This window comes from Pituophis catenifer, unplaced genomic scaffold (assembly GCF_029215685.1).
Source record: "Pituophis catenifer annectens isolate HBS135680 unplaced genomic scaffold, rPitCat1.0.hap2 SCAF_2, whole genome shotgun sequence".
Classification (NCBI taxonomy): domain Eukaryota; kingdom Metazoa; phylum Chordata; class Lepidosauria; order Squamata; family Colubridae; genus Pituophis; species Pituophis catenifer.
In genome coordinates this window covers 294,348,978-294,376,944 of record NW_027256882.1, presented here as the reverse complement: position 1 = coordinate 294,376,944, position 27,967 = coordinate 294,348,978, and the positions used below count along the sequence as shown (strand labels likewise).

Genomic DNA, 27,967 nt, shown 5'->3' with positions numbered 1-27,967 from the left:
GCCATTCATCAGCTTCCAAGGAAACCTCCATCTCCTCGTCAAACTCTGACAGACAACCAAAATGGTCAGAGAAAAAGAAGAAGAAGAAAAAGAAGGAAGTCCACTGGAAGAGAGGGGAAGCTCTGGTAATTGATTCCTCTCTACTGGCAGAAGACAATGAAGCCCAGGATTCCCCTTGGTCCTCAGGAGACGACATGGAGGAGTCAGAAGAGTCCTCAGGAGACGACATGAGCCATTCTTCTCTCCAAGAGCCAGAAGCTGCCAAGATGTATTGCAGGCCTTGGGAGGTTCGACCATATCGTGCTCCCACCTCTCAACTAGTCTCATATTTCTTCCCACACCATGTTCATGTTCCCAATTCTTCCTACGAGGATGTTGTAGCCAGATGTTATAGGCAGGTCATGAGGGAGCATCATGCAACACAGAGCAGCAGGCTACAAAGGAGAGGAAGGAGGCTTACGTGGAGAGAGTTCCTTGGCCACTCTCTGGGAGAAGCAACCTGGTGCCAAGCCTTTTTTAGAACCCAAATGCTGGAACACTGGTCTTCTGAATGCGAGAGGTTCCTCTGCCTGCAGTATCCTTCATCGTCTAGACAAAACAGGTCCTCCACAGAAGACCACGGTGTTCAACTGGAGAGTAGAAAGGGCCCCCTTCAAAAGCAAGACTCCGTAAGGACAGATGTTGAACTTCAGGTTCATCATGAAAGTTGTAGCTTGACCCTGAAGGCAGATAGTAAGGAAGAGGGGAGGATGGAAAGTGTCACCTTTTCCATCACTAAGGAGCGGAGCCTTTTGTCCCTGGAGACCAGATCCCAAGGCAGCCCAGAAGATAAAGACGTGAGGGTCGATGATTGGGACCAGGGAAGAAGGTTGGAGGTGAAATGGGAAGACCAGAACAAGGGGGCAGAAGAGTCCCTCAGAGAAGAGATGGACAGCTGGAGATTGGCTACTTCCTCAGCAGTGAGACACCCCCCAAATTTAGCTGAGGACGCTGCCCTTTCCTTGGTGGCCCCCTCAGAAGAACCAAGTGATCTGGTCTACAGCACAGTGGCAGAAGCAGTGATGGGATCAACTGAAGATCATGACGTCCTAAAGCCAGGTAAGATTCCAGAACGTAAGGATGTGGTCCTCTGGCTGAAAAGGCAGACTCCAGTAGACCTCACGCAAGCAGAAGCTATGGGGCAGGACAGTGGGGTGCAACGTCCTCGCCCTAGAGGGATGAGGCCTATCAGCTGTTCACCTGGAAGGCCCCCAGAAGCCAGGAAGAAGAAGCAGGTGAAGGTCAGCTGGTCTACCAAGGAAACACGCCAAGAATGTCGTGTCATCAGAAGGCTGGTCTTTGACCCGAAGCTCAGCCAGGCTTTGGAGGTTCCTAGACAAGGGGTCCACAAGACACCCCAGGAACAGAGGTCTCCAGATAGTGAGAAGATGACCATTTTGGGTAACATCCTGGAGAAAAAATTGAACTTGCAACAGGGACTGTTCATTTGGAGACAGAGCCCGAGACCGAATGAAAAAGAAGGAAGGGGCCGAAAGAGAGATAAAAGGGAAAGAGGTGGAGAAGGACAGGCAGGGAGACTACCGCAACCATCATCCACTTCCATGGACAAGCAGAGCTCCGTCCTCAGCACCATCCTGCAGGGGAAGCTCCATCTCTGCAGGGACATCCTGAAAGGAAAGCTCTGTTTCTGGAAGAAAAGCCAGGAAAAGCCGGGGGGGCTTTCCAAAACCAGGAGAACTGGGAAATCTGGTGGGGCAAGTGGAAAAAAATCGGGGGGCAGCTAAGTAGGAGAGCTCTATTCTGCAGTACCTTTTCACCAATAAATCTTCATTTTTGGCAGCGTTGTGTCTAGGGTCTGCCGTGCCTGGAAGAACATAGAATAACAGGATTGGAAGGAACCTTGGAGGTCCTCTAGTCCACCCCGGCCCACACAGGAGACCTTATATCATTCTGGACCAAGAGCTGTCCAGCCTCTTCTTGAAACAAATAGCTATCTAGTTTGTTCTTGAAAACATCCAGTGATGGAGCATCCACAACCTCTAGAGCAGTGGTGAAATCCAATTTTTTTGGATTTCTGTGGTTCTGTGGGCGTGGCTTCTTGGGCATGGTGTGGTGGGGCTTGATGGGCGTGGCTTGGGCATGCAGGGGAAGGATACTACAAAATCCCCATTCCCTCCCCACTCCAAGGGAAGGATACTGTGAAATCCCCATTCCCACCCCACTCTGGGGCCACCCAGAGGTGGTATTTGCCGGTTCTCTGAATTACTCAAAATTTCCGCTACACGGTTCTCCAAAACCTGTCAGAACCTGCTGGATTTCACCCCTGCTCTGGAGGCAAGCTGTTTCACTGATCAATTAACTGAATAACAGAATTGGGAGGGGCCTTGGAGGTCCTCTAGTCCAACCCTGTGCCCGAATAGGAGACTTTATGCCATTCTGGACCAACGGCTGTCCAGCCTCTTCTTGAAAAAACCTCCAGAGATGAGCACCATAGACTGGTCGCTCATCTGCTTCTCAGAAGATGGGGGTGTGTGTGTCATTTTTTTACTGCTGGTTGGGGCTGGTATACTGTAGGTAGTCCTCAACTTACGACCACGATTGAGCCCAGAATTTAGTTGCTAAGCAAGGTGGTAGTTTATTTTATTTATTTATTTATTTATTTATTAAATTTGTATACTGCCCTTCTCCTTTTGGACTCAGGGCGGTGAACAGCCAAAATAAAAACATTTGTACACAAAAGTTAAAATAATTATTAAAGCTAATTAAATGAAATTTGGCCCATAATTTAAAACATATCAATTAAAATCAGTATCAGTTAAGGGAATCACACCCAATTTTTTTAACCTTGTTTGCTATGGTTGTTAACCATCGCTGTTGGTTATATGGTCATTAAGTGAATGACCTGATTTTGAAGTTGATTTTGCTTGTCAGAAGCTAGCTGGGATGTTTGCAGAAGGTGTTCATATGACCCCGGGATGTTGTGAGTACATGCCGAAATTTGTGTGCCCAAATTTCCCCCGCAGGCATCCCTTGTGCATCCTCCATTTCTCCCTCTTGACCCTTGAGCCTCTGGAGGCTCCTACTTCTGTTCTCTAACTCAGGGGTCCCCAAATCCCCAGGCCATGGCCCACTACAGGGCTCTGAGCTGTTCACAACCGGGCTGTCCGAAGCGGCGGGCAAGCACATGTGTCCACACATCCCCATTTGCACGAGCAGCAGGCAAGCGCACGAGCACATGCTCCATTTCTCAAGCTCAGACTCAACCCCTCCAAGACCGAGTGGCGGTGGCTTCCGGCGTCCCGGTATAGTCAGCTGGCTCCATCACTGACAATTGGGGATGAGATTTTGCTCCCCACAGAGAGGGCCCGCAACTTGGGTGTCCTCCTGGATTCACGGCTATCTTTAGAAGATCATTTGGCCAGGGGTGCCTTTTATCAGGTTCACCTGATCTGCCAATTGTGTCCCTTTCTGGATCGCGACGCCTTGCGCACGGTCACTCATGCCCTAGTCACCTCCCGTATGGACTACTGTAATGCTCTCTACATGGGGCTCCCCTTGAAAAGCACCTGGAGGCTCCAACTGGTCCAGAATGTAGCCGCGCGGGTGATTATGGGCGCAGTTCATTGCGCCCATGTAACACCTCTCCTACACGAGCTGCACTGGCTCCTGGTGGTCTTCCGGGTGCGATTCAACGTGTTAGTTATCACCTTTAAAGCGCTCCATGGCTTAGGACCTGGGTACCTACGAGACCGTCTTTTGCCACCAATAGCCTCCCACCGACCAGTTCGTTCTCACAGGGAGGGACTACTCAGGGTACCGTCAGTCAAATTACGCCGACTGGCAACTCCCAGGGGGAGGGCCTTCTCTGTGAGGGCTCCAACCCTTTGGAATGAACTGCCCCCTGAGATACGAAATATCCCTGATATTTCGGCTTCCGGTTTGGTTTCCGCTGCTGCCGGACGGTCTTTCGGGACCGCCAGCCTCGCCGCCTGTAAAGAGCCGTCTCTACAGCTGAGAGATGGCTTGAAAAACTCCGTCTCCTTAGGAGACGTGAGATAGAGCCGGCGAGGACAGGTAGAGCTCTCTGCGAACTCCCCAGAGTTTTTTTTTACTCTTGGGGAGGAAGCAGAATGTGGCTCCCTATACAGCTTGCCGTTGCTCCGGGGGTCAGGGGAACTCTGCTTCTTGCAGAGCCAGGCGATGGGACCAAGCCAATTAACAAAATCTAACAGATTGCCTGAACAAATGGGATGAAATCTGGACTTGGGACCCTAAATCGCAAGTATTTCTAACAATCCTATGAGTGATTTTAAAAGTGAAGAAAGAAAGTTATAATAATAATTTTATGATGTTTGTGTATCTATATTTTTCTTGACTGTACACCGCCTTGAGTCCTATGGGAGAAAGGCGGTATAGAAATAAAATTAAATAAATAAATAAATAAATAAATAAATAAATAAATAAATAAATAAATAAATTTCTGCGTGTAGCAGGCGTGTGTGCCACTTCGTGCAAATGGAGTTGCGTGAATCCACACTTAACCTGCCACTTGTGTGAAACCATCCCCACTCCCCCGCCCCGCCAGTCCACAAAGCCGGAAAGTTTGGGGAATTGTTTCCTAAGCAGCTTGTCAGCCTGGCCACCATCGTTTTCCTTCCAGCCGGCTGCCATGGAAACAGGGAGGGAGGGAGCAATGGGCATGTCACTGCATTTTTGTATTTGTCAGCTGTGCTCCCATTCTGAGATTTACGGTAGACTGTCTGACTCTTATCTCAGAAGCCACTGCGCATGTCCACATTCCTTCTTTCACTTTCTTCTAACTTTCTTTGTTCGCCTGCCAAGAGGCAAGGCAGGAACGCTGCCAAGATGTAATTAATAGCTAGTAAGATGTTTTTACTTTCTTTATAATAAAATGAGTTTTATTAGAATATATCTCGGGTTTATTTTCTAAAAGTATACTCCAAGGGAAAAGTCACAATCCATTCTCTAATCAAGGTGCAATTACCCAAAAGCAGAATGGGATTAATTGCCACCCTGGCAGGGCATTTGGGAGGGGAAGCGTGCAGGTGATGTGAGAGTGGGATTACTGACAACTGATGGGGAGGCATGGACTTGGAGAGGCCAGCTTGGGTTGTTTTAACAGCTTCAAGGCCAACCGTCCTGGGAACGGTGTGCACGAGGGCGGCGCGGAGCACCTGGACCAGAGACTTTCTCAAAACATCTTCCTGGCTGATGATTGGATTATATTAGCCTGACTACTGGGGTGTAGACTCTGGGGGCTATTTTCAATTTGTCTTTTTCCCGCGCATTTGCTCCAGACCTTCCCAGGCTTTTGCTGCATTCAGTTCTTTCTTTAGTAAAAGTATCTTTTCTCTGAATTTACGGAGTCAAGGGTTTTCTTTCCTAGGAACTGATCGGAGGCAGCCCTGACACAGCCTCTTCACCCAGATCAGAGCTATCCCCATTAATAAAGGCGAGATTTTCAGTCCGTCTTGAAAGAGCGTGGCAGATTTGTAAGGCTGACGTCAATCCCAGTAGATCAGGGCAGTGGTGAAATCCAATTTTTTTTTACTACCGGTTCTGTGGGTGTGGCTTGGTGGGCATGGCAGGGGAAGGATATTGCAAAATCCCCATTCCCTCTCCACTCCAGGGGGAAGGATATTTGCAAAATCTCCATTCCCACCCCACTCTGGGGCCAGCCAGAGGTATTTGCCGGTTCTCCTAACTGCTCAAAATTTCAGCTACCAGTTCTCCAGAACCTGTCAGAACCTGTTGGAGTTCACCCCTGGATCAGGGTGTCAAACTCAAGGCCCACAGTGGCTAGGTGCTTGGCGCTGACCACGGGGCACCCTGGAAACAGCAAAGGACCGGCCCACTGTGCCTCTGGCAGCAACAATGGAGCTCGGGAGGGCCACGTGCACACACACCCCGAGCTCAGTTTTTGCTGGCGGAGGGCTGCAGGAGGCCATCACGGCTGAAAACCGGACCCAGAGAGCCGTGTGTGCCCCCCCCCACCTCCATTTTTGCTGGCAGAGGGCTAAAAACAAAACAAATTAAAAAGAAAAGAAAAGGAGAAATGTTTTTCCTTTTGCCTTTGAGCATGCAAGAAGGGACAGGAAAGGAGAAAGGGAAAGAGGAAAGAAAGGAAAAGAAGGGAAGATGGGAAGAGAGCAAGGAAGGAAAAAGAAGGAATGAGGGGAAGGAAGAAGAAAAGAGAGGGAAGAGGGAAGGAAGATTATAATGAGAGTGAGGGAGGGTCTGAGGGAAGTCCTGCCTTAGCACTTGGTCACCACCACAGGTGCCCCCCCCATGAGTGATGTCGAGCTGGCCACGCCCATCCTGACCACCCACCCCCACCCCCACCCCCAGGTCAAACCCAACCCTGACGTGGCCCTCAATGAAATCGAGTTTGACACCCCCCTGCACTAGGTAGAACAGACCAAAACAGACCATCAACTGCAGGAGATCCAGCAACATCTTGATGGAGAATATCTCAAATGGTTACATCATGGCCACTAGACCAAAGTTTATTAAAACTGAAGACGTTTCATTACTCATCCAAGCAACAATTTCTGTCAAAAGGAAAATCTGGGGTAGGCAGAAAGTAAGAGACTCATTGGAAAGAACCAATTCTTGGCCATGCAAATAAAAGGATTTTTTTTTTTTAATTTGATTTATATGCCGCCCTTCTCCGGAGACTCAGGGCGGCTTACAGTGCGTTAAGCAATAGCCTTCATACTTTTGTATATTTTATACAAAGTCAGCTGATTGCCCCCACAAACTGGGTCCTCATTTAACCTACCTTAGAAAGGATGGAAGGCTGAGTCAACCTTGAGCCTTGGAGAGATTCGAACCAGCAGTAAATTGCAGGCAGCTGTGTTAATAACAGGGTGCTTTAAACCACTGTAGTACCAAGGCTTCTTCCCCACCCCCACCCCCCCAAAATTGCCACTGGCTATAACAACATCATCTTGCAAAGTCTGTCTGTGCTGGATATTTTCCTCTTTATAATCCAGTGTGTCAACTTGCAAAGCTTTCAAGTTGCCATGAGCAGGAGGGAGGGAGAACTGAAGTGAATTCCATACATTCTTTCTGACGGCAATCAGAAGGAGGGTGTTAGGTTTCACAGCCAGCCAAAGTGGTTAATTGGAGAATGTGATTTATGACATGGCCAGAGAGGAGGGGAGAGACAGGGTCATAGGGAAACGTAAATCTACGTGGGATCAGTCCTAACTGCATCCCAGTATTGCCGGAATGTTGCTCCTAATAAATGAATATATTTCCTTTGAAGTTTGGATCATGGCTCATGAATTAATTAGGGCATCTTTCGGAAACTTGACACAGTGAAGTTATTCTCTGCCTGAGCAATTCTATGACCATCACTAAGTGTTGCATCTTATGATTTATGATGGATGTATTTTTACGATGACTACGATCGTGACTTGTTGCTTGTATGCACACTGAGAGCCTATGCACCGGAGACAAATTCCTTGTGTGACCAATCACACTTGGCCAATAAAGAATTCTATTCTAACTTTTAAGATGTGGGGAACTCCCAGAATTCTCCAGCCAGCAAGCATTTTAAAGTTGATCAGTTTAAGAAACATTGATTCAGGTAATAACGGAGGTGTTTGCAGAGCAGCCAGACAGAATTCCTTGACTGATGGAGTCCATGCCATGCCTCTTCTGCTGGAAAGAATGGGGCAGGCCGATGCTGTTGAGGTGAGATGGCTCCTCATAATTTTGGCTAGTGCAACAGATTCATCCCTATTGGTCCCCAAAACCTTGGCAAGAGTAACTAATGGTTTGAGCAGCCCCAAGCTGGACTACTGCAATGTATTCTACATAGCAATAGAGTTAGACTTATATACCGCTTCACAGTGCTTTTACAGCTCCCTCTAAGCGGTTTACAGAGTCAGCCTCTTGCTCCCAACAATCTGGGTCCTCATTTTACCGACCTCGGAAGGATGGAAGAACTTTGAGCCTGGTCAGATTTGAACTGCCAAATTGCAGGCAGCTGGCAGTCTGCAGAAGTAACCTGCAGTACTGCGCTCTAACCACTGCGCCACCGTGGCTCATGGGACGGTCTTTGGAGATGACCCAACAACTCTTCAGGAACTATATTGCAAAGGCAATATAAGGTTGCAAATACGCTTTTAACTACTTTTAGTCGATAATTGACAGCCAGGCTGGGCTTGATTAAATCATGCAAATAATAGCAAACAGGGAAAATCCCTTATAATACAAATTGCCCTGAGCATACAGATGTGGCTTTCCAGAATCAGCAATTAGACACCAAAGAAAAGATATTTGCAAACTAAGATAAGGGCATCCCTACTGGAGCTGCATGTCCACCAAATTAAGCATGACAAAGGGCACATTCACACGCATCTCACAAAGGACCAACGTTTAGGCTTGCCAGGTGTCCACTATTTGAGCGGAGAGTCCACTTTTTTCACATTATGTTCACTATTTTTTTTCACAAAATAGTGGACATTTTTTTTATTCAAAAGCTTTATGATGAAATGGTACGTAATCTAAAGCTGTACAGTCTAAGGGAATAAGGATAGGAGGATCGCGTTTTGTCTTTTTTTTCATAAGTTAGAATGAGACAAAGATCGAATGCTCATTGCAATAATCACATTTTACACAACAGTGCAAAAAATGCATTAAAGCAGTTATCTTTTGATATTGAAAATGTAGTGCTGAAGGTTTTTGCTGAATTTTCGAATTCTGCGAAGAAACGAGAAGAGTTGAAATCATTTTTTGAGTTTTGCGAGTCAGAATTCCATGAAGTTTTGCGCCATGTTCCAACACGTTGGTTAAGTTTGTTTAAAGCGGTCGAAAGACTTCTTTTAAACTGGATACCTCTAAAATCGTATTTTATTTCTCTTGGATCTGATGAGTGCCATAAGGTTATCTGGGACCTTATTTCGGATCAGGAAAATGAACTCGCAAAGGACAATGAACCAACAATTTCAGAATTGTATTTATATTTCACGCACTTCTTCATGTCAATAATGCAAGACACCCTACTGAAGCTGGAAAGCAAGAAAATTCTTGCATGTGATCTTCACATTATCATGTGTAAGCTGCGTGATTCTTTGCAAAAATACGATGAGCATTTTTTTGGAATGAAAGTTTTATTTGCCTTACATAAAAAACATTTGCCTGAGAATGCTGTGCAAAAGTTCAAGAAAGAAGCCATCAACGTGTATCAAAGAGCCATTGCATACCTAGAAAAGTGGTATAATTTCACCGATTCAGTATATGAGACACTAAGTTGTTTCAATCTAATTGATCGCAATAATCCTCCAACTTTAGAAGAAATGACGAACATCTGGTTATTATCACCATGGAGAGAAGAACTTCCACCCAACACTCTCTTCGATGAAATTTCTGCCTTAGAAGAAGTTTATGTTCATCTGCAGGGCGATTCATCCCTTGATAAGTGGACGTACTTTTTCAAGAAAGAGCCAGCTCCGAGTTTACTGAAACTGTTCCAGTATTGTGCATCAATTCCGGTATCAAATGCAAACGTTGAATGAATTTTCAGCGTCATGGGAAATTTGTGGACTGACGAACGTAACCGACTGCTTGTACCATCAGTTCGAAGTGAACTTTGTATATTTTTTAATATTTCTCAACGTTGTAATGAAATTAAAGAATTATTCCTTAAACACAAAGAATTGATCAAAGCTGCGCAGTCAAATAAAAAATACACACGACAGCAAAGTAAAATGTAATTTAATATTTTGCATATTATAATATATTTGATGTTTTGAATTTTAAGTAAAGTTTTGAAGTGATTATTTTAATACGTGTTAAAATGTTTGTAAGAAAATATATAATTTAATTGTACATTTTTTAAAAAATTTTTTACTACATAACCCCCCACCCACCCCCGCTTGTCCGCTATTTTTTGGAAGCAGACCTGGCAACCCTACCAACTTTCTTATAAATATTACCAACCTCTATGCCCAAAATTGTAGCTACCCAAAGGGCTGTTTCTATGCTCTCAAATAACAGAATTGGAAGGGACCTTAGAGGTCTTCTAGTCCAACCCCCTGCTCAAGCAGGAGACCCTATAGTACCATTTCAGACAAATGGCTGTCCAATCTCTGCTTAAAAACCTCCAGTGTTGGAGCACCCACAATCTCTTTGGAGGCATCAATTGATTGTTCCACTGATCAATTGTTCTCACTGATAGGAAATTTCTCCTTAGTTCTCAGTTGAATCTCTCCTTGATTTGTTTCAATCCTTTGCTTCTTGTCGTAACTTCTCGTGCTTTAGAGAATAGGTTGAATCCCTCTTCTTTGTGGCAGCCCCTTAAATATTGAAAGACTGTTATCATGTCACCCCTGGTCCTTCTTTTCATTAAACTGGAACCATGATGGTGAAGCTATGGCACGCGTGCCACAGATGGCACATGGAGCCATATCGGTGGGTACCCGAGCTCAGCTCCGGCGTGCATGCGTGCACCAGCCAATTGACTTTTGGTGTGACCTTGCCCACCAGAAGTTGGCAAACGGGCCGTTTGCAGCCTTCGGAGGGCCTCCGGAGGGGGTGGGGAAGGCCGTTTTCGCCCTCTCCAGGCTCCTAGAGAGGCTCTGGAGCCTGGGGAGAGCAAAAAATAGGCCTACCCAGCTCACCGGGCCATTGCGTGCCAAAAGCGGGACGGATGCGGTGGGGGGGGGTTTCTATGCATGCAAGGGGGGTTGGGGCACATATAATTATGGATATGGGCACGCGCATGCGTGACCCCCACTCCCTCCGCTTTTGGGACGCAATGGCAAAAAGGTTGGCCATCATTAGAACTACCCAGTTCCTGCAACGGTTCTTCATAAGTTTTAGCCTCCAGTCCTCTAATCGTATTTGTTGAATAAACTTCTTCCTTTTCAAGCAGTGACTCTAGTATCATTTTAATGCGAATCCTGGCTCAGACTGGACCAGAACGTTCTTCTGACATGCTAGTTGGGGATTATGAAAGATGGAGTTCAACCTCTTGAGGAGTTCCAGTTGAGAAGATCTTCCACATGGCCAAGTCCAGAGGGCCACCAGAACCTCATAGCCAGGCAGGTGAATCAGCTGTAGGATTGCGACGCAGCAGGTAATGCAAAAGGTGAGCTGGCCTTTGAAGGTTTCCACACCTACCGCCCATGTCACCATACTCCCAATCCTTGAGGAGCACCAGGAAAGCAGGTGTGAACTCCACTTTTACTCTTCAGTACCTGGGAAGCGGGGAAAATCCGGAGGATAGTAGGAAGTCAGAACTAAGCCAGGATGCCTCGCACAAGCTGCCTGCAATTTCCCCTTCGTGGTTTGGTTGAACGATTTCATTGTAAGTCTGGAAGGAGGAGAAACAAATCAAAACATCAGAATTGGGACACTCTCCAGAACACAAATTGGCTTGCAAATCTCTGCTCATCAGCAGCTCTACAAGGAGTTGGAGGTCAACCTCTTCTCCAAAGCCCCTGGGGGGCAGGACAAGAAGCAACGGATGGAAACTGATCAAGGAGAGACGCAACCTAGAACTAAGGAGAAATTTCCTGACAGGGAGAACAATTAACCAGTGGAACAGCTTGTCACAAGAAGTGGTGAATGCTCCATCACTGGAGGCTTTTAAGAAGAGGTTGGACAACCATTTGTCTGAAATGGTTTAGGGTCTCCTGTGTGGGCAGGGGGTTGGACTAGAAGACCTCCATTCCAACTCTGTTATTTTGTTATTCTGTTATTCTGTTACTCTTATTATTCTGTTTTTCTGTTAGTCTGTTGCTTTGTTATTCTGTTGCTCTATTATTCTATTACTCTGTTATTCTGTTACTCTATTCTGTTATTCTGTTACTCTATTATTCTGTTACTCTATTATTCTGTTACTCTGTTCTTCTATTACTGTTACTCTTATTGTTACTCTATTATTCTGTTACTCTATTCTGTTACTCTGTATTTCTATTACTCTGTTACTCTTATTCTGTTACTCTATTCTGTTACTCTGTATTTCTATTACTGTTACTTTTATTTTGTTACTCTATTATTCTGTTACTCTATTCTGTTATTCTGTTACTCTATTATTCTGTTACTCTATTCTGTTACTCTGTATTTCTATTACTGTTACTCTTATTTTGTTACTCTATTATTCTGTTACTCTATTCCGTTATTCTGTTACTCTATTATTCTGTTACTCTATTCTGTTACTCTGTATTTCTATTACTCTGTTACTCTTATTCTGTATTCTGTTACTCTGTATTTCTATTACTGTTACTCTTATTTTGTTACTCTATTATTCTGTTACTCTATTCTGTTATTCTGTTACTCTATTATTCTGTTACTCTATTCTGTTACTCTGTATTTCTATTACTCTGTTACTCTTATTCTGTTACTCTATTCTGTTACTCTGTATTTCTATTACTGTTACTCTTATTTTGTTACTCTATTATTCTGTTACTCTATTCTGTTATTCTGTTACTCTATTATTCTGTTACTCTATTCTGTTACTCTGTATTTCTATTACTCTGTTACTCTTATTCTGTTACTCTATTCTGTTACTCTGTATTTCTATTACTGTTACTCTTATTTTGTTACTCTATTATTCTGTTACTCTATTCTGTTATTCTGTTATTCTGTTACTCTATTATTCTGTTACTCTATTATTCTGTTACTCTGTTCTTCTATTACTGTTACTCTTATTTTGTTACTCTATTATTCTGTTACTCTATTCTGTTACTCTGTATTTCTATTACTCTATTATTCTGTTACTCTTATTCTGTTACTCTATTATTCTGTTACTCTTATTCTGTTACTCTATTATTCTGTTACTCTTATTCTGTTACTCTATTATTCTGTTACTCTGTTACTCTGTTATTCTGTTATTTTTTTGTTTTGTTTTTTTGCTGAGATTCATGTTGAAAGAAGTCAGGCTTTCAGGCAAAGATGCCAGTTTTGACAGCTTGCAGATCATCTGATGCCCATCGCTGTGAGCTGAAGGGTTGATGGCACTAACTGCTGAGCAGGGCAGCATAAATTCGTGAGCCATATGTCCTTGTTTTGGAAGCTGATACGGGTACTGCCCCACCAGCCAGGTGGTAGGAAGACCTCTTGACAAAACATTATGCAGAAATTAAATCATCTTTATTTCCGTCGCAGCTCTTGGGAGACTGGGAAATTCAACTCATCTGGGCTGGAAGATGAGAGTCAATTTAAGATGGCAAAGATGCCACCACTGTCCCCACTCAAAGCTCAAAGGACTTTATTTTGGTCATTGGCCAAGGTCCACTCAAAAAAATGGGGTCAGCAGAAGCCAAGCTAAATGCTGAAGACCAGAGCACCCACCGTTCCTGATGATAACAGAATAACAGAGTTGGAAGGGACCTTGGAGCCTCTTCCAACTCTTTTTAAATAATTATTTATTGTTATTTACCATATTGATAGCAGAGTGGTGTGGTGGCCTAGAGGTGGAGCTCTCGCCTCACAATCAAGAGGCTGAGAGTTCGATCCTAGGTTAGAGTCAGATATTTCTCTCTCTGGGCACAATGAGAATGTATCTCCTGAACAAAACTCCTCATTGGTGACAGGAAGGGCATCCAGCCAGTAAACACTCAGCTCCATTCAATTGCCCAGATTCCACCTGCAAGGGATTATGGGGTCGTTAAAAGAAGATGATGATGATGTATCATATTTGAGGGGTTCCTACAAAGACGAGGGGGAGGGGTCAAACTCTTTTCCCAGGTCCCTGGGAGAACTGCACACTTACATCAACTTTTGAAGCTTGCAGCACCTTTGTCTCAACCCTTGGCAGAGCTGCCTGACCCCTTCATCTCCCAGGCTGTTATCTCCAAGGTTCAGCTCCAAGAGGGTCTCGCTGGTTTCCAAGACAGAGGACAGGTCTTCACAGGCACCGGCGGTCAGGCCGCAGGAGTGTAAGCTGCAATGGAAGACAAGGACACCCGTGGGCCCACCATGTTTGGGAGATCACAAAATCCCTCATCATGTTTTCAGACAGATCTAGCCAGCAGGTGAGTCTCTGTTTGTGTGGTTAGTTGCCCAAAAAGCTGGTTGGTCCTTGAGGGTCCAAAATGGTGGACGAGAAACACAGGAGTCCCCTCTGCTGTGCCCTGACACTTTCCATCCTCAGTTTCACCAGATGTGCCTGGAGGCCGTGGGGATCTGGATGGGGAGGAATAGGCTCAGGCTCAACCCATCCAAGACCGAGTGGCTGTGGTTTCCGATGTCCCGATATAGTCTGTTGGTGCCCTCACTGACTATTGGGGGCGAATCATTGGCCCCCACGGAGAGGGCGCGCAACTTGGGCGTCCTCCTGGATTCATGGCTGTCTTTAGAAGAGCACTTGACGGCCATGACTGGGAGGATTTTTTATCAGGTTCGCCTGATCCGCCAGTTGCGTCCCTTTCTGGATCGGGACTCCTTACGCACGGTCACTCATGCCCTCGTCACCTCCCGCCTGGACTATTGTAACGCTCTCTACATGGGGCTCCCCTTGAGGAGCACCCGGAGGCTCCAACTGGCGCAGAGTGCGGCCGCGCGGGTGGTAATGGGAGCGTCATGGCGCTCCCATGTCACACCTCTCCTGCGCGAGCTGCACTGGCTCCCGGTGGTCTTCCGGGTGCGCTTCAAGGTTTTGGTTACCACCTTTAAAGTGCTCCATGGCTCAGGACCTGGGTACTTGCGGGACCACCTACTACCACCAATAGCCTCCCACCGGCTGGTACGCTCCCATAGAGAGGGGCTCCTCCGGGTGCCGTCGGCCAAACAATGCCGACTGGCGGCCCCCAGGGGGAGAGCCTTCTCTGTGGGGGCACCTACTCTCTGGAATGAGCTGCCCCCGGAGATACGGAGGATCCTGGATCTGCGCACCTTCCGCCGTGCGCTAAAGACCTTTTTATTCCACCAGGCGGGCCTGGCCTAACTTTCTCCCTCTTTTTAAACATTTTTAATATTTTTTAATATTTTTTAGTATTTTTAATATTCAAAGTTTAAATTTGTTTTAAATTGATTGGGGTTTTAATCTGTCTGGGCCAAACTATTTAATTTGATTTTATCTCTGCTTTTTAAATTTTGTATGTATGTATTTTATTGTTGGCTGTTCACCGCCCTGATTCCTTCCGGAGTAGGGCGGTATATAAATCAAATAAAAGTAAAGTAAAAAAGTAAGATGTGTCCCAGCAACACAACGTAACACAACGCACGAGGGGAAAGGAAAAACCCTCCAGGTGGAACTTAAGACCTGAGTAAGGTTGACTAAACTTTAATGCTCTTTTGCAAACCAAACGAGGAGCCATCATAATGTGGAGTTTCAGGTGCTCTACAGGTAGTCCTCGGCTTCCAACAGTTCATTTAGTGATCATTCGAAGTTACAACAGCACTGAAGAAAGAGCCTTATGACCGTTTTTCACACTTATGACCATTGCAACATCCCCATGGTCATGTGAACAAAATACAGAGGTTTGAAAACTGACTCACATTTATGACAGTTGCAGAGCAGTCCTTTTGCAACTGACAAGCAAAGTCAGTGGAGAAGCCGGATTCACTTAACAACTGGGTGCCTAATTTAACGACTGCAAATGATTCACTTAACAAATGTAGCAAAAAAGGTCATACAAATGGGGGTGGGGAAACCCAACAAAAGTCTCACTTAGCAACAGAAATTTTGGGCTCAATTGTGGTCATAAGTCGAAGAGTAGATATACAAGTTTGTCCTCAACCTACAACCGATTCATTCAGCGACAGTCCCAAGTTATGATGGTGCCGAATGGATGATGGATGGAGTTGCAGCCATCCCAGAATTCCAGATTGCAATCTGAGTCAATCAGTGGTGGATTGCTCCCGGTTCGCACTGGTTCGCAAGAACCGGTAGTAAAAATTTGTAGTAGTTCGGAGAACCGGTAATAACATTGACTGGCCATGCCCCCAAACTGGTCCCCGGCCCGGTCGCCACTCGCTTACCCCGCCCACCTCATCAGAGGCTTTTTAAAATTTTTCTTTTAAAAGCATTTTTTCTACAACCTCTTCGGCCGAAAAAATGCTTTTAAAAGTAAAAAGAAAAAAGCCTCTGATGATCGCGCGGCTCAGCTGGGATCGTCAGAGGCTTCTGAAAGCATTTTTTCTGCAACCTCTTAAGGTTGTAGAAAAAAATGCTTTTAAAAGTAAAAAAGTTGGCCACGCCGACCCAGTCACATTACCCCCCCACCAAGCCACGCCCACAAAATAGGCCACACCCACAGAACCAGTAGTAAAAAAATTTAGAACCCAGCCCTGGAGTCAACCCATTCTCCAAGGAATCGGAAGGCAGGACAAGAAGCAACAGATGGAAACTAATCGAGGACACTTACATGAGTCTCTGTAGCCGAGAAGAGGGGGGCTTCAGCCCTTGGCACAGCTGCTTTGCTCCAATGTCACCGAGGGGGTTGGCCCCCAGGTTGAGCTCCAGAAGGGAAGAGCCGGATTCCAGGACTTGAGAAAGGGGCCGACAGACGGCAGCTGTGAGATTGCAGGAGGGCAGCCTGTAGGAGATGGAGAATTGGAGGGGTGGGGAAGGATTTGCACCGGGATTATAGAATCACAGAATCCTAGAGCTGGAAGGGACCCTGGAGGTCTTCTACTCCATCCCCTGCTCAAGTCCTTATACCATCTCAGACAAATGGTTGTCCAATCTTTTCCTGAAAGTCTAAAGATGATTGATTGATTGATAGAGGTATATAACATATTTTTTGGAGTATAAGACGCACCGGAGTATAAGATGCACCTTAGTTTTTGGAGAAGAAAATAAGAAAAAAGCTGATTGGTGGGTGGATCGGCATCATCGAAATTCAGCCATGGGGGTGCAAACCATGGATTATTGATCAGATTTAAAGTGGCCACATTGATTTAGTGAAGGATGGCAGAAGGCGAGGTCACATGGGGCCTGCCAGCACCCCTTTTACAAGCCCCAAATTCGCCCTGGTGTGAAGAGGGCCACTTTTGGGATGAACAGTATTTGAGAGTAGTTAAATTTAAAGGGTTGGGGGATGGGGATAATGAAGTGGTGTCGGACAAGGGAATGAGACCAGGGGTGAAATGCTCCCGGTTTGGACCGGATCGCCCAATCCAGTAGCAAAGGTGGCAGGTGGTAGCAAAAATCCCTGCGCGCCCCCCCCCACTACCATGCCCAGTTGAGTCGTGCAATCATCAGAGGCTTTTTAAAAAACTTTTAAAAGCATTTTTTCTACAACCTCTTCGGCTGAAAAAATGCTTTTAAAAGAAAAAGAAAAAGCCTCTGATGATCGTGCGGCTCTGCTGGGATCGTCAGAGGCTTTTAAAAGCATTTTTTCTACAACCTCTTCGTCTGAAGAGGTTGTAGAAAAAATGCTTTTCAAAAGTAAAAAAAAAAAGTTGGCCACGCCCACCCAGTCACATTACCTCCGTCCCACCAAGCCACGCCCACAGAACCAGTAGTAACAAATTTTACATTTCACCACTGAATGAGACCCTCCCATTTGCTGCCCTCCAGGTGGAGATGAGGCTGCTCACCTGAGGCTTTGAAGTGGGCAGGTGGGCTGAAGCAGCCATTCACACAGGTAGGAGACCCCAGAATCCTCCAGGGGGTTTTCACCCAAGTCCAGACTGGTCAGCCTTGTGTTGGTCATCGCGATGGGTGTCAGGTCTCTGCAGGTAGTGGGAGAGAGGCTACACCGGTTCAGCCTGTGGAAATTGAGAGAGGCACACATAAAAGGATTATGGAGGAAATAGGTAGACACAAACACAACCTCTAGGTAGAAGAAGAAGCAACGGATGGAAACTAATCAAGGAGAGGGCCGGGCTGGAATTAAAGAGGAATTTTCTGACAGTGAGAACAATTAACTAGTGGAACAGAAGTTGCCTTCAGAAGTTGTGGCTGCTCCATTACTGGAGGTTCTTAAGAGAACAGGGGGTTGGACTAGAAGACCTCCAAGGTCCCTCCCAACTCTGTTATTCTGTTATCCTCTCATTTTCCATGCTCTGACCATCACCCATCAGGTCAACGTTTTTCAACCTTGTCCACTTGAAGATGGGTGGACATCTTCAACTCCCATGGTCGTTAAACGAATCTGGCTTCCCCATTGACTTTGCCTGTCAGAAGGTTGCAAAAGGGGATCATATGACCCCAGGACACTGCGACCGTCATAAATATGAGACAGTTGCCAAGCACGTGATCCTAGAGATGCTGCAACGGTCATAAGTGTGAAAAACGGTCCTAAATCACTTTTTTCAGTGCCGTTGTGACTTTCGAACAGTCACTAACGATCTGTTGTAAGTCAGGGACTACCTGTATTGATTGGACAATCAAATGATATGTTTTGAACCCATTGCCAACTCAACTGTCCCTTGAGTCTCTTTCTACTTACTGGATCTCTGAAGATTTCAGGAATCCTGGCAAAAGATGTTGGAATCTTTGATGCCCAAACTCACAGCCAGAGAGACAGACTGAATTCAAAACCTCAGCAGCTGACAGGCAAAAGGATAAAGCTTCGAAGTCCAGCTTGGTCAAAAGTTGTGTTCTGAGATCCAAGTCGTGGACATCCTTCATCGCTCTCTGGGCAAAGACAGCGTCCTTCATGTCATAAATACAATGACACAATTCCAACAGAACCTCTTCTCTTTTAAAGGAGTGGGCTTTGGCTTCCTGACCCACCCACCTTAGCAATTCTGGCCAAACTTTAGTCCTGGATAGCTTGCAGGACCACGATTTTTGAAGGACACTCATCCTTTCCACGTTGGACAAGCCGTAGAGAAAACGGATCAACACGAGGTACCAGCTGGTACGTTCCTTCTGATCTCCAAATACCTCACTCAGGTCTCGGGAAGGTGTTCCGGTGGTCTCCTCAGTGTCCAGCAGGTAGAACAAGGCTGCAAAAAACTCCTGGAAACTCAGGTGGGTGAACCTGTACAAGGTTTTCACTTGAACATCTTGGTGGAAGACTTTCCTACTTGCAGAAGGAGAGTCTGAAGTCAAGTAATAATCCAAGCCACGTTCCTTCAGCTCTTCTTCATGGAAGGTCATTGTTCTGTGGAGTATTCCATCTTTTGCTAAGGAGCAGAGGGCTTCCAGGTGGCTTGGCCTGGAATTGGTACCCAAGAAACTCAAGAGGAGATGCAGGTGAATTTCAGTGAGTGTTGCTGTTTCAGGGATCTCTTGAAGAAATTCTGCCTGTGGGTTTTGTTGGAAAATGGAGCCAATGACCCAACAGGTTGCAGGGAGGAAACACATGCTGAAAAGAGTTTCATTTCTTTGAACCAATTCAAAGATCTGGTTGGCTTGCTCCATATTTTGAAAGAAGCAGTGGAAATATTCCTTCCTGTGAACAGGGTCAAAGCCCAACACATCTACCAAGAGTGGTGATCTCAGACACTTCAACAGTGGGCTCACGCCCATGGGCCTTGTGGTCACCAGGAGATGACACTTGGGGAAGATCTTTTTCTTGAGCAGACCTATCAACAGATTCACCACCTCCTGCTTTTGATGGGGATCCTTGTCCAGCGTATCAGCTGGGACATCAGAGAGCTTCAAGTCCTCAAAACCATCAACAATGAGGAGAAGGTTGTCCTGGTTGGCCAAAATGTCCTCCATGGAAACTATTCCTGGAGGACAACTGTTGAGGATCATCTCCATTGTACTCATAAGCTTGGTGCCACATCGGAGGGCGTTGCAAGAGATATAAAAGGCGTAAGCAAACTTGGTCGGCCATAGTTTATCTGATGCCCAGTCCAACATGAATTTCCACGTGGCTGTGGTTTTACCTGTCCCTGAAGGTCCAAGCAACAGGACAGTTTTTGAGTTTTCTCCTTCAGGATGTGGATGAAATAAGTTCTCCAGATCAACCTTCGGGTCATCTTCTGGATGGTTCTTCATCTCCCTGTGCTTTCTTTCCACAGCCATCATCTCATGATCTCTTTTGGGCAGATCTGGTCTTCTCTTCAGAAGAAGCTCTACATAGTTCTCTTGGAGAGTCACCTTCCGATTGGGGTGCGGGCCAAGTTGAGGAAGATTTTGAAAAACCTCTCGGATGTGCCTCTTATATTTCTTCCTGAGATCTAAAGAAACACATCAAAAGAAAACATTCCTAATTCAGTGGCAGAAATAATAGAGATAGTCCTTGACTTACAACAGTTTGTCAGTGTATAAGAAATTATGAACTGGGATAGCCATAACAACATGTCAGCCAATGGGAACTGTTTGGTGACTAAGAAACAGGATCTGTTGTGAGCCGTGGGAGATGGCTCGGAGCCTGGGCGTGGTCTGTATATATATATATAAAGCTTCTGTGATTATATAGATTCTGTGCTTCTGGATTCTGAGTTCTGGTTCTGGCTTCTGCTGCATGGGTACTGTATACATGCATCATGCTTTATATTACTGTATATGAAGAAGTCTCTTTTTTACATGAATCCTGCTGAATTATTTTCTTGTGTGCTTGTTGGATTGCTGCAAACTCTAACACAGTTCGCTTAGTGACCATTCAAAGCACTGAAAAAAAGTGGCTTATGACTGTTTTTCACACTTACGACCGTTGCAGACTCCCCAGGGTCACACAATCAACATTCAGATGCATAACACCTGACTCATAGTTATGACAATTGTATGTGATCGCTTTTTGCGACCTTCTGACAAATAAAATCAATGGAGAAGTCAGATTCACTTAACAACCGTCAGTAACTTAATATGCAGGGATTCACAACGGTGGCAAGAAAGGTCGTAAAATGGGACAAAACTCACTTAACCAATGTCTCACTTAACAACAAGACATGTTGGGCTCAATTGTGGTCATAAGTGAAGGACTACCTGTACTTTTCTAAGCCAAGATCCAAATTCTTTGGCAAAGAGAAAACCAGGTTAGATAATCTGGGTAGGCGCTGCCAGTCAGAACAGATGGCATTCCAACATTTGGGTTGTTTAAAAGAGACACAAGTGGACTTTTCCCAAGTCCAACCATGGGAAAATACAGCTAGTATTTACAACCAAACTTTCAACCTTCTGTTTAGTGACCGCTCAAATTTACAACAAACGGCCCTGGAAAAAGGACCGTATGACCATTTTTCACATGACCGTTGCAGCATCCATGTAGTCACGGGATCAAAGTTTGGATGCTTGGCAACTGGCATGTATTTGTGATAGTTGAATGTCCCAGAGTCTTCTATTTTTTTTTGTCTTTTCTTTCATTTATTTTAATTCATATTCCTTTTCTAGCCAATCATAAAAATGTCCCCATGTCTTGAAATACACAGATTCCTCTTTATCTTTTATTCTTAATATTAATCTGTTCATTTCTACACATTCTAACATTGTCTTTATTATTTATTTATTAAATAAATATTATTTATTTATTTATTATTATTATTTATTTATTTATTAATAAATAAATATTATTATTCCTTCTAACGGGATTTTTTCTGCTTTCCAGTTTTGTGCAAATACTATTCTAGCCACTGTTATTATATGTATGGTCAAATACGTATCTTCTTTGCCATATTTCTCTGGTAGTACAGGGGTTTAAGGCACCCTGTTATTAAAGCTGGTTATTAAGACCAGCTGCCTGCAATTACTGCAGGGTTCGAATCTCGCCAAGGCTCAAGGTTGACTCAGCCTTCCATCCTTTCTAAGGTAGGTGAAATGAGGACCCAGTTTGTGGGGGCAATAAGCTGACTTTGTATAAATATAAATATACAAAAGGATGAAGGCTATTGCTGAGCACATTGTAAGCCGCCCTGAGTCTTCGGAGAAGGGCGGCATATAAATCAAATTAAAATAAATAAATAAAAAAAATGTCTCTGGTCTTAACTTTATACGCTGGTGTAGCATTCCTTCTAACCATGTTTGTATTTTAACCCAATAATTCTTTGCTTTCTTACATGACTACCTGAGTAAATGAAAAAGGGGGAAGAAGGGGGAAAATGAAAAAAAGAGGTACTATATAAATATACACTAAGGATGATATATGTGTAACCAGCAAAATAGAAAAGAAATTGAAAGGAAAATGTGGGTAAATATAAGATTGGGGTTGCTCAAATACCATCTTGATAAAATATTGAATTGAAAATGGACACAACAATGGAGATGGAAGGGAGAGAGGAGTAGAGGGACAGGTAGGAAGGAGAGAGGAGAAGGGAGGAAAAGAGAGAGAGAGAAGAAAGGGAAAAGGAGAGGAAGAAAGGGAGGGGAAATAAGAGTAGGAGAGAGGGTTAGAAAGAGAGGAAGAGGGGAGGAGTGGGGGAAAGGAAGGGGAAGGAGAGGAGGAAAGAAGAAAGTTGAAAAGAATAGATGAAGGGAGGGAAGGGTAAGAGGAGAGAAGGAGAGGAATGGCTGTTGTGGAAGAAGGGAGATATGGAATGGTAGACGAGCAACTCCGAATGTATTTTAAAGTTTTAGGATGAAGAATGAACCAATATGGAAACCAAAAGATAATATGTGTGATAAGAATGGCTAAAGAGATTGTACATTTATATATGTTTTATGAGAAATAAAAATAAAAAACTTTGATGAAAACAAGAGAATGTCCCGGGGTCATGTGATCTCCTTTTGAGACCTTCTGACAAGCAAAGTCAATGGGGAAGCAGTGCTGGCTGGGGAATTCTGGGAGTTGAAGTCCACACCTCTTCAAGTTGCCAAGGTTGAGAAGCATTGGCCTGGATGGACTTGCAAAGGCTAATAAGAAAGCTGTGGTATTTCAGAGTATAGGGGCCATGCCAGAGAACCTTTGAGCCTTGTCCCCCTAAATTCTGCTAAAGATGGGACCCCAGTAGGCATCTTCCACTTGGTGGAGATGGTCCTTTCTAAGATATCCTGAAGCCAAGCTATCAAGAGCTTCCTAGCACCTTGGTGTCTGCATTTCCTGTGTCGGATGAGGAGAGCACATCTTTCTCCTTCTGTCCTGGCCACTTTTTACAGAGGCACAATTGAGAGCATTTTAACAAACCGCATCACCGTTTGGTTTGGTGGCTGCAGTGTCTCAGATAGAAAGTCCCTACAGAGAGTGGTGAGGACAGTGGAGAAGATTATAGGAAGCTCGCTTCCCATCATTCAGGATGCTGCTTTATAAGCGTTATGTGATTAGAGCTCAAAGCCTTATTAGAGACCCCACACACCCACTTCACAGTGTTTCTGTTGCTCCCCTCTTGGAGGGGGTTTCGAAGAATTTCTAGAAAAACTTCCAGCTTTGTTCCCTAGGCCATCTGTCTGGTAAACTCACAAGATTTGTTTTTCTCGCCACATACATGTATACATCCGAACTAGACTGTGTTGTTTCTCTGTGTCATAGAATATATGTGGGTTATAACCAGAGGTGGGTTCCAGCAGGTTCTGACCAGTTCTGGAGAACCGGTAGTGGAAATTTTGAGTAGTTGGGAGAACCGGTAGTAAAAATTCTGCTGGCCCCACCCCCATCTATTCTCTGCCTCCCAAGTCCCAGCTGATTGGGAGGAAATAGGGATTTTGCAGTAACCTTCCCCTGGATTGGGGACGGAATGGAGATTTTACAGTATCCTTCCCCTGCCATGCCCACCAAGCCACGCCCACCAAGCCATGCCACGTCCACCAAGCCAGACCCACAGAACCGGTAGTAAAAAATTTTGAAACCCATCACTGGTATATACATAATTTTGTATGTATGTATGTATGTATGTATATATGTATGTATGTATGTATGTATGTATGTGTTTATTTATTTATTCTGTCATGTTTATGTAGTGTATATTGGAGGTGATGACCCTTTGAGAGCTGTAGTGGTGTAGCCTTTATTGTAATTGTACATCATGTATACAACAAAATTGGTTATGCAGCAAAATCTCATTTTAATGTATGCCGATTAGTGTACACTTGAAGTGACAATAAAGTTATTCTAAGCTCCCCCCCCCCTGTTATTTTGGGATGGGCTCAGAAGCTCCTTGGCAGTCAAAGCACCAACCAGAATTCCTGCCCACCGTCTTTCATCCAGGAACAACCTGGCTGCTACTAAAGGTAGCTTTTTGAATCATTTTTTACAGCCGGTCCCAGCAAGAGCAGTAATCTAACTGAGAGGTGATAAGGGTGTAACATATGGCTGCCAAGGCATTCTGGTCCAGATAAGCGTATAAACATCACGACAACTACAGAGGACAAAGTTCTCCTGGCCACAACTTCTCCTGCAGTTCCATCTGGAGCCGAATGTTCAGACGTTTTTCTTTTATGAGGACAGCAGTTCTATCCAGACCTAGTTCTGGAACCATCTCAAACCAGAATGTTTCCACACAAATAACTATTCCATCTTGCTAGGGATTGAATTGGCTTCTACTATCCAGACCTTCCTGCTTCAGAGAGAGTTTAGGAATATATCTACCAAAAATACATATGTAACACACATATACACAAGCTATAAACATACATATACAGGTAGTCCTCGACTTACAACATTTAGAGGCCATTCGAAGTTCCACCACCACTAAAAAAAGTGACTTAGGACCGTTTTTCACACTTACGACCTTTGTAACATCCCTGAGAGTCACGTGATTTACATTTGGATGGTTGACAACCGATTCACATTTACGATGGTCACAGTGTCCTGGGGTCATATTGCAATCTTCCAACCGGCAAAGTCAACAAGGAAGTCTCTTAACCAATTTCTCACTTAACAACTTAAATTTTGGGCTCAGTTGTGGTTATGTTGAGGACAACCTGTATATACCTACACCATACACATATCTCCATCTCCAACTCTATCCATCTATCATCTATCTATCTAACCGGTTTGGCCGAAGTCATGCAAACCGGTTTGAATCCCACCACTGTATCTGTCTGTCTGTCTGTCTGTCTGTCTGTATATCTATCTATCTCACTGTCCATTTTGAATACATAGCGGAAAGAGGAAACTTGAGAGTTCACAAGACTGAGGCTCCATAGAACCAAACTGAATCTGGATGTTCTGCTTTGGATACTGTGAAGCCCCTTCCCAGAAGGTAACAAGAAAAACAGGCCATGGAGGGGATGCGTAGCGTCTCAGACAATCCTGTGGACTCTGTTCAAGCATCACTTATATGTGCCATGACATGGATGCTGTGGATGTCTTTGAACATGGAGGAGAAAATTGATGGGAGGTTGTGCTGTTGCAAAAAGAGTTCATTCAATGTTCTTTGTGGGAAACTCAGAAGGAAGGAAGATCCGGGGCCATTTGCATCCAGACAACTTGTAGCGAAGTGCTAAAGCAGGGGTGCCCAACCTTCTCCATTTTAAGACTTGTGGACTTCAACTCCCAGAATTCTCCCAGAAGTTGCAAAGTGGCCACCTCTATGGCTTTGAATGGAGAGGAAAAAACTGATGGGACATTGTAAAAAAAAAAAAATCATCCAATGCCCAGGATGTTGAGACACCTTTGAGACTGGGCCAACCAGCAAATCTGCACATTTGCTTCGAAACAAATGTAGGGTGCATTTGTCACAGGCACAATCAAGACAGGTGTCCACGAGGTTTCTTCTGAGGGCCTGAAAAAGAGGAAGGAATGGATTCTTGAATGGCTTGATCCCCACAAACATCTACTGTAGAGATGCAGGACATCTTAGCAAAAATGTGAAGAACATACGAAGAATGGTTGCAAGAACTGGGTATGTCTAGTTTAATGAAAAGAAGGACTAGGGCAGTGGTGGGATTCAGCCGGTTCGTACCACTTCGGGAGAACCAGTTGTTAACTTTCTGAGCAGTTTGGCAAACTGGTTGTTGGAAGAAATCATTAGGGCAGAGAACCGGTTGTTAAAATACTTGAATCCCACCACTGGACTAGGAGGTGACATGATAGCAGCCTTCCAATATCTCAGGGGCTGCCACAAAGAAGTAGGGGTCAAGCTATTCTCCAAAGCACCTGAAGGCAGGACAAGAAGTAATAGATGGAAACTAACCAAGGAGAGAAGCAACCTGGAATTAAGGAGAAACTTCCTAATGGTGAGAACAGTTAATCAGTGGAATAGCTTGCCACCAGAAGTTGTGGGTGCTCCATCACTGGAGGTTTTTAAGAGATTGGACAACCAATATCATCAAGTAGGGTCTCCTACTTGAGCAGGGGGTTGGACTAGAGGAGATATGACAGTAATATTCCAGTATTTGAGCGGCTGCCACAAAAAAGAGGAGGTCAACCTATTCTCCAAAGCACCTGAAGGCAGGACAAGAAGCAACAAATAGAAACTAAGCAAGGAGAGACACAACCTAGAAATAAGGAGAAATGTTCTGACAGTGAGAACAATCAACCAATAGAACAGAAGTTGCCTTCAGAAGTTGTGGGTGCTTCATCATTGGAGGTTTTTAAGAAGAGACTGGACAGCCACTTGTCTAAAATGGTATAGGCCAGGTCTCCTGCTTGAGCAGAAGGGTGGATTAGAAGACCTCCAAGGTCCCTTCCAACCACTGTTGGCATCCTCACACTCTCATGATCAGCCTGTATTTACAATGGTTGCAACATCCTGGGGTCAAATGATTGTGACCTTCTCAACTGGCTTCCGACAAGCAAAATCAATGGTGGAAACATAACAACTATCATTTAACAACTGCAAGAATTCACTTAACAACTGTAACAAAAAAAGGTTGTAAAATCAGGCTTAGAAACCAGTTTGCAATTCAACACAAATTCTAGCCTCAGTTGTAGTTGTGAGTTCAGGACTATTTCTATGTAAAGTGCCCTTGTAAGAAAACATTCACAAAACACTTCTGGTGCAACAGTCAGACAAATCAGCAGGTAATGTGTCCTCACTGGCAAAAGGCGAAGCCCTGTTGGATTTCTTCCTGGCCAGAAAACAACCCAAAAACAGAAGGATGACATGTTCCAAACAAAAGAAGCCAGCTTACCATCATACTTCCATTTTTGGAGACGGGAGGAGGAATCTCGCATGTTGATGGCACGGAGGACTTTGATGGTTGTGTCTTGCGCACCCTGCTCTCCGTAGGCCTCCAAGAGAAGCGACAACACGTCCACTGTGTGGGCATCCTTTAACTTGGCCCAGGGGATGAGTTTCTTCTCCTCCAGGTAAGAAAAGTGGAGTTTATACTTGAACCTCTTGAAATCTTCCCCGGGGAGGTCATCAAGTGCGAATAACAAAGCGTCCTCTAGAGATTCATGAAGTTCCTCCATTCCTGCTCAGGAAACCAGGCGCGGGAAGAGGTTACAAGCTCCTTGGAGAGAGAGAGAGCAGGAAAAAGCTACTTGTAAATCATTCTCCTATTGATCACTGATTAACCACCAAGCGGCTAATTATCAACTGAGACCACACGAAGCGACAGAGAAACACAACGCGAAGAATAAGCCTGACAGCATAGCTCTGGGAAATGAATGTTTGTAATTCTTGGGGTTGAATTCACACAACCAGGCTGGGTTTGGCTAGGTTTTAACCTCAGCTGGCACTGAGGTGAGTATGGTTATGGGAATCCAATGTGTTTCAGTTTATGGACCAGCATATTCTACAGACACAGAAGAAGGGTTTTAAATTGCTCGTTTGGGAAGTAGTTGTGTATTGTAAACACATTGACAGATTTAACTATAGTTTCAACTGGGAAACTTTAACCATCCTAGATCCAGCCAAGTCTTGGTCCAAGAATTCCTGGAAGCCTGGCATTCAAGACAAATCAGCCATCAGCAGGCACATAGAGATAAACAACATCTACATGCCATTCTGAAGAGACAATCAGCAAGCCAAAAAGGGAACAAAAACACAAGAAAACATATCCTCACGAGCGATCAATGAGCAGAGATTAACAGCAAGATCAACTTTAGACCAACAAGCAAATAACACCCCAATCAGGGAACTGCCAATCACACAAACAGACTAACCAAGGGATCACCAAGGACACTCCCCCACCAACATTGACAGGGCAAACCTGTCAGATGTAAATGCCTTATTCTCTAATGTGTAAATAGTATATGAACGGGGTATCAGGGGTTAATTTATTCTTCACTCCTTAATGTATTCATAATTCACCACTCCCACA

General features: G+C 44.6%; 1 protein-coding gene across 1 annotated transcript; it reads right to left on the bottom strand.

Annotated features, from left to right (window-relative positions):
* Positions 1–9,953: 9,953 nt before the first annotated feature.
* LOC139311560 (NACHT, LRR and PYD domains-containing protein 3-like) lies at positions 9,954–27,137 on the bottom strand. The gene is made up of 6 exons (XM_070936020.1): positions 26,831–27,137; positions 18,378–20,064; positions 17,524–17,694; positions 16,347–16,517; positions 13,751–13,921; positions 9,954–11,347 (listed from the first exon to the last, which is right to left on the bottom strand). The coding sequence occupies exons 1-6, from the start codon at positions 27,111–27,113 to the stop codon at positions 11,218–11,220; spliced, it is 2,613 nt and encodes an 870-aa protein (XP_070792121.1). The 5' UTR covers positions 27,114–27,137; the 3' UTR covers positions 9,954–11,217.
* Between the last annotated feature and the right edge of the window lie 830 nt (positions 27,138–27,967).